General features: G+C 47.3%; 1 protein-coding gene across 6 annotated transcripts in view; it reads left to right on the top strand.

Moving 5' to 3' along the window:
* The window catches only part of TNC (tenascin C), a 75,043-nt gene that overhangs the window by 16,766 nt on the left and 46,118 nt on the right, over window positions 1–12,159 (top strand). For all 6 annotated transcript variants that reach the window (XM_063408839.1, XM_063408840.1, XM_063408841.1 and 3 more), the window contains exons 2-4: window positions 7,211–7,803; window positions 8,760–9,980; window positions 11,191–11,454. In XM_063408839.1, coding sequence (XP_063264909.1) covers window positions 7,341–7,803; window positions 8,760–9,980; window positions 11,191–11,454 — 1,948 coding nt within the window. In that variant the 5' untranslated portion in view covers window positions 7,211–7,340. The remainder of the gene's footprint in view (window positions 1–7,210; window positions 7,804–8,759; window positions 9,981–11,190; window positions 11,455–12,159) is intronic.

Genomic DNA, 12,159 nt, shown 5'->3' with positions numbered 1-12,159 from the left:
ATTTAATTTTTCATTTAATTCATGAGATTTGCTCAATATAGTCAATATTTCACTGATCAAGGGTGTCACTGATACTGGAATAAGACCTCCTCTGATCCCTGAGTTTTTACTCTGTTTGAAAAAGAGCCAGACTCATTGTTTAGTTTGGAAAGTTCTGTTCTCTCTCTGAGATCCTGAACAAGGATAGACCTGGAGAGATTTTCCATGGCTAAGAGGACAAAACTTCTGAAACAAAAGTGGTCTATAATGGAATAATCATGCTAATTTACCTCAAAATAGTCACTGTTCAACAGAAGGTTTAGTCTCTCATGGGTCTCCTTCTATGCTTATCATTCAGAATTTACCAGAGCTCTTTCACATTTTTATGGATGTTGGCTTCAGTAGGTTATTTCTCCTTCCCCTTTGTGGCACTGTCATGCTGATGGCTTTGAAATATGAGCCTTTGCTCAATTCTAAATTGTACACAAAGCAATTAATTAAAATTCCTTCCAAAACAGCCCTGGCAAAGCCCTGTCAGTGCTGCTTTCCAGCCAAGGTAGGAAGGGTGGAGGCTAAAATGCATCCAAGTTGTTTTATTTCAAGATGGTGCACAGCAGGATCTGTGAACCAGAGACTCTGCACCTTCCCCAGAACAGGAACATCAGCTAAGAGCCAAAGGTGAAAACTGAGCTGGAGTGAAGAGTTCAGGCTTGGCTGATATTTAATGCAGGAACTCAGGGACTGCACAGGGCAAAAAGTACCCATGAATTGTTTTAATTGCAGTTCTGTGAAAGGGTCTGAGGTACAAATGTGATCACAGGACCTCTCATAGGATTTAAGACAATCAAAAATTCCCATTGTTTTTACAATTAATTCCAGTGGCGTGAGCATGGCCCTTGGAATGGATGATGGATGCATCCTGGGCTTGAAAACTCTGATCTGTGACAGCTCAGGAATCAGTTCTGGATTAAGAGAGCAGTTCCCATCCCCGCACTCAGAGTGTTGTGGCTGTGCCTGCCCCCAGCCCCACGGAGTTTCAGTGCTCTGGAACGCTCACTGCCAGCCCCAGAGGGGACACAGGTGGCTCCAGGGGCATCCAGAGCCCTGGGCTGGGGCTGCTCACCCACATCAAACACAAACTGCTGCCTTGCCCTGAAATGAGAAGGATTAAAGTCACAAAGGCAGGCACATCCAGAGGAAAATGTGCTTTTATGTGCTTTAAGAGCTATAAATGCCTTCTGGGAGGTGTTTGAACCACTGTGGTGGGACTCAGCAGGGCTGCATCAGCGTCCTCGGGCTTGCAGTGGGTAAAATACCTCAGCAAAAAGGCAGAGGCTCCTGGGGAGCTGGGGAGTCTCAGTGTCAGCCTCTCCATGCCCCAGTTTTCCATATTTCGAGTGGAGGAGTGTGCTTTGTTTATCCATTCCAATTACAAAAGCTTTGGGAGAAGAGGCTCGGTGCCTTCCTCCAGCACACATGGATGCCATGAGGCTCCTCTTGTGGGGCTGTGGACATCACTGAGTCCCTTTTGTGACAGAAAAAGTGGATTTGTGTCACTTGTATCCCTACATTTCAACTCCTCTAGTTAAACAACTTTTATAATTTCCTTCCCAGTTGTTCCCTCTCTGCCCCTTTCTCCATGGAGTTTTTCCAGAGGATTCGTTCTTGCTTTTTTCCCTCTTTTTCACCCTCAGTGCACTCCCACAGACAGCCAGATCATTTTGGTTAATGCTTATCTCCCTTCAAAGGAAGAGCTTTAGTCTGAAAATCTGGCATAGGTGGGGTGGCAAAGGCTTTTTATTCAGTGCTTTCACATTTTGCTGTTTATTAAAGGGAGGTCACTGAGTGTGAATCCATAGTTTTGTGGGGGTTTCCAGATGTGGGATTTCTTATCTAGAAAACTGTAGAGCATTTGCAGGATGTTTATTTTTTATGACCTGACCATGGAGGTAGAAGTGAAGTTGCCTGAGTATAAATTAAAAGTAAAGTCCTCAAGCTGGAACCTGGAACCTGGATGGATTCCTGCTTATCACTCTGCACTTTATCTGTTAAAACCACTGAAAAAAAGGCAGCCAGCTTCCTTCTGTCCTCTTTGAAAATTCTCATCCTATTTTCACCTCTTCATGCAGCTGATTTAAGACTTTAAAGAGAATTCCTGAATTACGAAAATTTCCCTTTGGAGTTTCACACCCTCAGGGCCTGCTCATATCTGTGGGGTCTAACTGGGGTTGAAACAATTGCCACACCTCTTTCCACACAGTGGATTTATGAATTACCCTAAATTCAGCTGCCTTAAAATTCCTCTCTGTAGGACGGATACATTGTAAATAAAGAAGAGGTGGGGGGGAAAAAGGCGACAATTTGGCTTTGATCATTTCTGCTGTAAAGATTCAGGGCTGATGGCTTAGGACTGTGATGAATTTCTGCTCTCCACTGTAGTTTAATGTAGTTTGACCTACACTGAGTGTCCCTGCTGATTCCTTCCCCCTGTTGGAATTGGGAATGGAAAGAAAGTGACTTTCTGCAGTTATGAATGTGTGGAAACAGCAGTGAAAGGTGATGAAGTCAGAGCTGTTCATGTTTTGGCCCAACACATCAAAGTTCCAGTGTCTCCCCATCCCTGGCTTTGAGAGAATTTCAATTGATTTCAGACTTAATCCCCTTCTGCTGGAGGAGATTCCCTGAGCCTGGGGAGTGACGTCCTCTTGGCAAACCCACCCCAGCCCTCTGGCTTTGGGAGGGTGCATCTTTGGAGGCCTTGCCTTGTGAAAATGCTCTCTGGCAGACGGCCTCAGTTCAGGAGTCCTGTGGGGCAGCACTGCTGGTGTTCCTTGCAGAAAAGGCCCCAATCCCCCATGTCTGCAGAGAGGGAATGGTCCAGGTCAGCTCAAATCTCTGCTGTGGCTCTTTTGTCTTTGTGGCAGCAGATAAGGAGAGGTGGCAGTGATAAGGTGGTGTCAGTGCCTCCACAGTGCCCCGCTGCAGGGAGCACAGGATCACCCCGTGGTGGGAACTCTGGAAACACGAAGTTCCTGCAGTTAACAGATCACAGAAAACTGGTTTTGGGTTAGCAATTTACAAACCTCAAAATGCTCCTTGTTGTGTTCCCCAGAGAGAGCTTTGGCTCTTCTCCAGCCGACTCTTCCTCCCTGTCAGAATCCAGCCCACTGCTATTTTACCCACATTTTAACAAGATGTGCTTGAATCCAGTTTGGCGCTGACAATATTTGATCCCCTCCTGCTGAAATGTTGGAAGTATCTGCTTAGACAGGAATTGCTCCCTCTCCTTCCCCCCCTGCCATTTTTATGTCTAATTTCCAAGTCATGACATGTAGAGGGTGTCTGAGCAAATCTAATCAGCCTTCTGCCTTCGTTAGGAAGGACAGCTGAGATGGGTTTTAACACCTCCATTCCTTCCTTGCTGCAATCTGTTTTGATTAAAATTGCACAGGGCTCTCATCTGCATATTTATCATCCCACATACCCACAAATCCTCTCACAACTCTGCCACTCCTCAACATTCAGGAGAGACTGGAGTGCTACACCAGGACTTTAAAGTATGCAGACATTAATTTAGTTTCTCACACCTGCTGCTTTCCAGCAAATATGGCTTTGGGGAAGGGAAATATTCCTGCATTACTTTTTCTTAGTATTCCCCAGGAGTCAGGATTCCTGGGGGTTTTTTCAAGACTGATTGAAAATTTCCTATTAAGAAACAAATTTCTGATTAAATGGAAAGGTCCTGAAAAAGTTCTAATGCCGGGAGGGGGCGAGGGGAAAGGGTTTCTTCTAAACAAAGAAATAACCCTTTTTAATAACATTTTTCAGCTTTTGACAGCCAGACTGTGACATGCCTTCAGATCTTCAGATGAAAGGGCTGCAGTGGAAATGAAAATTATCCCTTCCCTTTGTGCTATTGACAGTCCATCTTACCTCCACCACATATTATTATGTATATCACCAGAAAACAATCAGGTTTTTAAAGATTGTTTTCTAGAAATAGCCCTTTTCTGCTCTTTGGTTAAACTCTAACTTTTAAAGTTAATGTTCATATAAGAAAATCCTTCTTACCTGAATCTCCTTTTGTCCCAGCTGGTACTGCAGAGATGCTATGATTTGTTTCTCAGTTCTTAATCTCTATTTTTTAAATAGAGATTTAACACCTTTTCTTATTTATTTTGAGATTGTGCCTCAGGGAGCAGGAGAACAGGAGATAACTCTTGCCCAAGACGGGTGGGAAGGTGCCAGTGACCAGATGGGGAGAACACGAGCTCCCAATTTATTGTCCTGCATGACAAGCAGAACATTTTGCAGATCATCCACATCACAGTGTCCAGGATTTTTGTAGTCAGGGTGGCAGAAGGACCTGAGGGCACAGCTCATTAGGATGAGAGGTGTTCCCTATTAGACAAAATATTTGTAAAATTAGACACACCCTGAGTCATACAAACCTCTCAAAGTCCCCGAGAGATGTCAGACATCACCCAGCTCCTCTTACAGACCGCAAGGCCAAGCTCATGCTGGGAAGGATCATTTTTTGCCAACCTTTCCTGCAAGACTTTCAGATGTCCCTAAATAATCCAGCAGCTGATGTCTGCAAAGAACATATCAAGAGGATTTCTCCAAGAGGCAGGTTTAAAATACAATCTACACGAGCTGTTCTGAAGGGTAGAAGAGGGAAAATGAAGGGACAGCAGAGCCTGGCAGTGGCTGTGGCTTCATTTCTCCCCTGCTCCCGGGTGGTCGATTGTGGTCAGAGCTGTTGTTTGGATATGTTTGAGGAACTGGGGTTGGAGGGAAGGATCTCCTCTTTGTTCTCCCAGCCAAGACCATGGCTGATGTATCAACAACTGGAGGAAGGTGTCTTGTTTTGTGGATGTCAGATTCAGGAGTGGAGCTCAGCTAATCATGCTGGGCCCTTGGCAGACGGGATGGAAACACCTGATGGGGGTGAATTAGCTCAGACATCACACGAGGTGTCAAAGCACAGGGGTCACACAGCAGGCATGGAATGCTGCTCCCAGACCACCACGATGTTTCTCCAGAAACCTCAAAAGGATGTCAGCCAAGACACATTAATTCTTCCAGTATCATCTATGAGCTGAGAGGTTTGGCTGCCTCTAATGCAGCAAGTGTCCACTCAGAGTCCTGCTTTTCATGTGGCTTTCATCAGTAGTGAAGGGGACAGTGACAGTGGCTCTTGCCAGAGCAGGTTTTTCATTTTCCAGGCATATTAAAGAAATCACAGTTTGTACCATGATTAAGTGATTTGTCAACTTACACCGGTCAACAGAAAGAAGTGCAATTTCCTTCATTTGAGCAAGGCCCGTATTCCTGTAGGTTGGGATTTACAGAAGCCATAAGGAAATGGATGCTCAACTTTCACTAAAATTCAGTGAGAATGAGATGCAGAGCTGCCTGCAGTTTGTTCCATTTTCCACTGGTGATCCATCTGTCAAGCAGCCTGTCCCTTTAATGAGTACTTGAGGGTTAGGCACCAGTTTTAGCTGTATGACCTTGTCCTGGGGCAAAAAGTGCATAGCAGCACATGGGAAACACTTTGCAAAGCCCAGGTGGGAGTGCTCAAGACTAAAATCCCATTTCAAATACAGCCCTGAACACATTTCATGAACTGGCAACCCAGTTTAGGGATTGAGTCAGAAATGAGACCTGGACCATGTCTGTCTCTGTTATTCTTTATTAACAAGCTTGTGATTTCTTCTGGTGCAAGCAGAAATATTTGAGCAAATGGGGTAAGTGTTAGAAATGCCTTAAAGCTGAATGGTTTTCTGTAACAAGGAAAAAGCCTTCCCTGCTGCTTGTTTACTTCTGATTTATTCCCCAGTAAAAAGGGTTGAAGATTGCCCTTTGTGAGCTCAACATTTCCTACAAAACCCACTAAACTTCAGTGAAGTGTCTCATGTGCTATTGTCATTCCCTCACAAAAGCAGCTGGGATAGCATGGGAAAAACAATCCCTCCACTTTGGGGGAATCAGAAGGGTGGAAGAGGCTGGTCTCTCGTCTGACAAACAAATTAACATCAAAACTATGACGTTTAGAGAATAAATTGCTGTTTCCTCCATTACTGGCATTTCATAGCATGCAACCACTGAAAGCACAGTCACTGATCTAACCATTAAACCAAGCTCATCTGGGAGAGGGAAGGAAAACAAATGCTGAGATGACATTTATTAGGTGTGCTTGTTCAGGGAGTCCATTACTGCTTTGGCTCCTCACCCTACATGCTGAGGGGCTGATCCTGTGTGGAAGTCAATGGATGTCTTTCCACTCCCCTGGCTCACTCCATTGAAAAGGAACTCACAGAGACTGAGGAGGAAGAGGAAATATTGGAGCTAATTGAAAAGAATGAGTTTCAGGAGGAGCTGTAGAGCCCAGCCAGGTGCTTGTAAATGTACATGAGTTACTGTGTTATAGCTGAGGAAAGATCAGTGGGAAATGCTGCCTGATGGAAAGGGATATTGGCTGCTAAATAGGCATTTTTACACATGTGGTTTTATTGCTGTCTCTGTTGTTGGAGTCTCTGCTCCTCTTGTGTCTCACCACTTTCATCCTAAAATATCCCTGTGATACAAGCACTGACACCAGAAACTTCCACCTGCAGGGAGCTCCATTTATCTTCATGCTCTTGATAAACTATCATATAGTGGAACTTCTTATGGAGCTACAAGCCCTGGAGTTCAGATTCCACAGCAATCTTGCAGTCATTTAAAACCTAGAGAAAAGGGATGGAATGAGCTTGGTGGTGTTGATGCACCTCTTGAAATGTCTCGAGTTTCTTACATGGTCCAACCTTGAGCAGCCCTCAAGCAGTGGAGGAGTGAAGGAAATACACATTTTGACATTGCTTAAATCATAACAGAACACATATTTATTTTATCTACCTCTGTTTTCAGTTGAGATGAGACTCAGCAGGCATCTTTGCCCCAGTATTCTGCTTGAGGGAGTTAAACTTTCCACAACCCACTGTATTTGCTCTAACCTGGAAAAAACAGCAGCTTTCTTCATGTCTGGTGACATTTCCTTGAGAATCACACTGAGATCCTGGAAAACCACTGTTATTATACATCAGAGCAAGCTTGGGTGAACTGTGATGGTCGTATTCTCTGAGGATGGAGCACACGAGCAGTGTCACACCTTTGGAGGGTGATGTAGCTGTTAATCCCTCACACTTTATTCTTTCTTTCACACTTTCTTTCTTTCTTCTTTTAGGGAACAAACACACCAGGAAAGAAAAGGATCTCCAGTTTGGTTTGGCTTGGCTCTCCAATTTCTGCTGCAGATTACAAAGGCCAAGCAGACCTAAGACTCTCCCAGCCTCAAAAGGGAACCGGGCACCACAATGGGACTCCCCAGCCAGGTCTTGACCTGTGCCATCCTCGCTTTGCTGTCCCAGCATGTCACTGGGGGACTCATCAAGAGAATTATCCAGCAGAAAAGGGAGACTGGGCTGAACGTGACCTTGCCAGAGGATAACCAGCCTGTGGTTTTCAACCATGTCTACAACATTAAGCTGCCCGTTGGCTCCCTCTGCTCCGTGGACCTGGACTCGGCGAGCGGCGACTCCGACCTGAAGGCGGAAATTGAGCCCGTCAAGAATTACGAGGAGCACACGGTGAACGAGGGGAACCAGATTGTCTTCACTCACAGGATTAACATCCCCCGCCGGGCTTGTGGCTGCGCAGCTGCCCCAGACATTAAGGATCTGCTGAGCAGACTAGAGGAGCTGGAGGGGCTGGTCTCCTCCCTGCGGGAGCAGTGTGCCAGCGGGGCTGGATGCTGTCCTAATTCCCAGGCTGTAGAAGGTAAGGCAGGCTGGGGAGCCGCTCTTGGGGGAAATTCTTGTGCTGGCTGTAGACGTTGTTTAGAGTGATACTCCAGTCTGCTTCAAGAATGAGCACAAGTCAACCTGTTAAATTTGAAATGTAATCAAAACTGGGAATGTGTTTGGCCAGCGTGCAAAGTACATTTATTCACAGTTCCACGGCTTTATGGATCTGTGGGTCAGGAGTCAGCCTTGGGGCTCTTTGTAGCTGTGGAATTGAGCAAGGACAGCACTTGGGCATGGTGATAATCTGTGTCTGAGTTAAGATTAAAACTCACACAGTCCAAGCTCTTGGCTCCACTTTTTGTCCCCTTGAGGAAGCTGCCAATGTAACCATTTTTGCTTCCAAGTTTTCTTTAGTAGAGACCAATAAAAATACAGCAGGACATAAGGCAACAGACAAGCACAAATAGTTATAGAAGAGGGGAAAATGTGTCTGTCTGATTGATTTTTAAATTGAGGGAAGGGGTTGGTCATACAAGAGAAGAAGCACAAGTCTTCTTCAGAGCAATGTGTCCCTCTGAGCTCAGAGCAGCCTCCCGAGTTGCTGATACAGCAATGACACAATGTGCTGCCTGACTTTTTGTGTTCTGGGGTGAATGGATGAATGAGCTGCCATGGTGCATGCCCTAATGAAGCAGTCAGGAAAGCTGCTCAGTCAGTGGAAGAGGATTTTGGGAAAGGAGGAGGAATTCAGCATGCTCAATTACCAAGTCGTTGGCAGGGGCTCTTCCCTGGCATTAGAGCGAATTAAAGCTTTCCCGGTAAAGTAAATCTAACTGCAGAAAGAAAGAGAGATTCTCACATAAAAGTTTTAAAAACCGATGTTCCGTAGAGAACTTGGAAAATCAGAGTCCTTTTGGGTCATATGTGCCACGCTGGCCTAAGGCATCCTAGTGCCATGGCAGTGATGAGTTTTTGGGATCGTTGGTACAGGCCGCCTGGACACCACACCCTACTGCAGCGGGCACGGCAACTACAGCATGGAGATCTGCGGCTGCGTCTGCGAGCCCGGCTGGAAGGGCCCCAACTGCAGCCAGGCCTCGTGCCCCTCCGACTGCAACGACCAGGGCAAGTGCGTGGACGGGCTGTGCGTGTGCTTCGAGGGCTACACGGGCCCCGACTGCGGGCAGGAGCTCTGCGCCCAGGGCTGCGGCGCCCACGGGCGCTGCGTGGGCGGGCGGTGCCTGTGCCACGAGGGCTTTGCGGGCGACGACTGCAGCATGTCCCTGTGCCCCCACAACTGCCACGGCCGCGGGCGCTGCGTGGACAGCGAGTGCGTGTGCGACGAGGGCTACACCGGCGAGGACTGCAGCGAGCTCATCTGCCCCAACGACTGCTTCGACCGCGGGCGCTGCGTGAACGGCACCTGCTTCTGCGAGGAGGGCTTCACCGGCGAGGACTGCGGGGAGCTGGCCTGCCCCAATGACTGCCACGGCAACGGGCGCTGCGAGAACGGGCTGTGCGTGTGCCACCAGGGCTTTGTGGGCGACGACTGCAGCGAGAGGAGGTGCCCCAGCGACTGCCACAACCGGGGGCGCTGCGTGGGCGGGCGCTGCGTGTGCCACGAGGGGTACCTGGGCGAGGACTGCGGGGAGCTGCGGTGCCCCAACGACTGCCTCGGCCGCGGGCGCTGCGAGAACGGGCAGTGCGTGTGCCACGAGGGGTTCATCGGGGAGGACTGCGGGGAGCTGCGCTGCCCCAGTGACTGCCACAACCGCGGGCTGTGCGTCAATGGGCAGTGCGTGTGCCACGAGGGCTTCACCGGGGACGACTGCGGGGAGCTGCGGTGCCCCAACGACTGCCACGGCCAAGGGCTGTGCGTCAATGGGCAGTGTGTGTGCCACGAGGGGTACACAGGCGAGGACTGCGCCGAGCTGCGGTGCCCCCATGACTGCCACAACCGCGGGCGCTGCGTGGAGGGGCGCTGCGAGTGCGACAACGGCTTCATGGGGGATGACTGTGGAGAGCTGGCCTGCCCCAACGACTGCCACGGGCGCGGGCGCTGCGTCGACGGGCGCTGCGTGTGCCACCAGGGCTTCGTGGGTGAGGACTGCCGGGAGCGCTCCTGCCCCAACGACTGCAACAACGCAGGGCGCTGCGTGGACGGGCGCTGTGTCTGCGACGATGGCTACGTCGGGGACGACTGCTCCGATGGTAGGTGCAGGGTGCCTCTGAAGTGCTTCCCCTTGGGCCATCCAACACTCCGTGGAGCTTTTCCATAGAGCTGGGCCCTGTTGCTGCTTTTCCAGCATAGTCCAAACAGCGGGACCAGAGGTGTGACAACACCAACATCTGAAATATCAGGGCTAAGTAGTGTAGGAGTTTGTGGTGACTTTTCGTGGTCACCAAGACAAGTTGGCTGCTGATGGTGTTATAGTGCCTTTGTCAGCTCCATTTCTGCTCCCACCACAATGTCACTGGTGCCATAGCCAGCACTGGCTGGGATTTGTCACCATGACCGTTCAGTTTCTCAGAGTGCCTCTTGATGCTAGGAAAAAAGTCTGAAATAAGCTGTTCTAGCTAAGGAGGAAAGAGAAATGTTCCAGAGTCTTCTTACTACACATATGTGTGTGTATATATCTATCTATCTCATAGAAGCTTAAGAGGAAAATCGTGGGATCAGCTGGAGTGGAAACTTAGCTATAAAGTCATATGCTTGGTTTCCCAGGACCACTGACTCTATGGAAATTGATAGAAAATTTTGGCAGCCTGCTAATGACAGGCAATACACCATAAATGAGGTAGTTTTCTTTAGTAGATCCCAGGGGAGAAACTGTGAAACAAAATTTTGGTAGAGTAATCAAAGAGTACTTTGGGGTTGGGAACATTATAAAAGACAATGGATACCCATTAAAAGAAATTCCCATCTTTCATCTCCTCCTTCTGGAAGGTGCCTAAGCCCCACTTTGTGATCTTGCACAAGCAGATCTGTTGCAAGTATTTACTCAAATAATAATGTTTTATTTTACTTTGGAAAATCTGTGCAAATTCCAGAACTTCTAGCTCTACAATCACTGGCAGTTGAATTAAACATCCGAATCCCTCGGGACCCAGCTATAGCAGTCTTGTGCTGCAGCCATGAGAGGAGCAGTTGGAATGCAGTCAGCCAGAGGTTGTGTGCAAGTGTGAGAGCAGAAATTGGCCCATGGCTTCTGGAAATGTCTGTAGTCTCCATCAGCTGAGCATTCCTTTCCTCAGCAGCTAATTTGTAGGACATGCCTTCCCCATTCCCTGCATGCGAGATGAGCCTTAGGAACCGCTCCTGGGAAAATACGAAACTGGGCAAATCATTATTTCCTCAGCCTTGAGAACTTTTTATAACTTTGGCTTGGCTTTTTTTTTTTTTTTCCCACCCCATTCCCAGTGTCTCCTCCAACTGAGCTGACTGTGACCAACGTGACGGATAAAACTGTCAATCTGGAGTGGAAGCACGAGAACCTCGTCAACGAGTACCTCATCACCTACGTGCCCACCAGCAGTGGGGGCTTGGACATGCAGTTCACCGTGCCAGGAAACCACACAGCTGCCACCATCCATGAGCTGGAGCCGGGCGTGGAGTACTTCATCCGTGTCTTTGCAATCCTTAAAAACAAGAAGAGTATTCCAGTCAGCGCCAGGGTAGCCACATGTGAGTCTTAATATTCCCTGTATTCATCCTTTTGTCTACTCCATTTGCATGACTTTTTGGGGCATTGCTTATTTTGTGTTTTCTATTTTCACTTCGTATGTGTTGATTTGCATCCTTTTTTTGGAAGGCATTTATTCTGCATGTTCTATTTTCAGTTCAGACGCATTGATTTACATTTCTTTTTGTGGGATATTATTTCTTTTGTATTTTCTACTTTCAATTCAAGTGTTGGCCTGGAAAAAACAGCCTTCTTCACTTCCATTTTCTACTTTTTTCCAATACCATGGACTGTGTTAAAAGCACAGTTCACAAGCTCTTCTGCCATCAATGTCTCCCAGTATGAAGTCTTTGTAAATTAAGAACCTTGGCTTCTTTATTAAAATGCACATTTCTTTATTATAATGTACATTTCTTTATATAATGTTCATTTTAAAAATTCTGGCAATTCTTCCTGAGAAAAAAGTTAAAATGTAGCAGCATGTAAAAGAGCAATATGAAATCACTTGAATTCAAACCATTTTGGCTAAAATGGAGGTTATATTTGGTTTGCACCTTTGCTGTGTTTTACTACATCTTACCTTTTATCTGCCTGTCTGTCCTTTTGTTGTTCATCTTCCTTTTAATTTTGTGCACATCACTGTCATATCTAAACATCCCAATATCAAAAGATGCTCTTTGACCTCTGCCACTGAGCTCATTTCTGGA

Source organism: Prinia subflava, chromosome 12 (genome assembly GCF_021018805.1).
Source record: "Prinia subflava isolate CZ2003 ecotype Zambia chromosome 12, Cam_Psub_1.2, whole genome shotgun sequence".
Taxonomy (NCBI): domain Eukaryota; kingdom Metazoa; phylum Chordata; class Aves; order Passeriformes; family Cisticolidae; genus Prinia; species Prinia subflava.
Note: the sequence above shows the minus strand (reverse complement) of the source record. Positions and strands in the feature narration are given on the sequence as shown.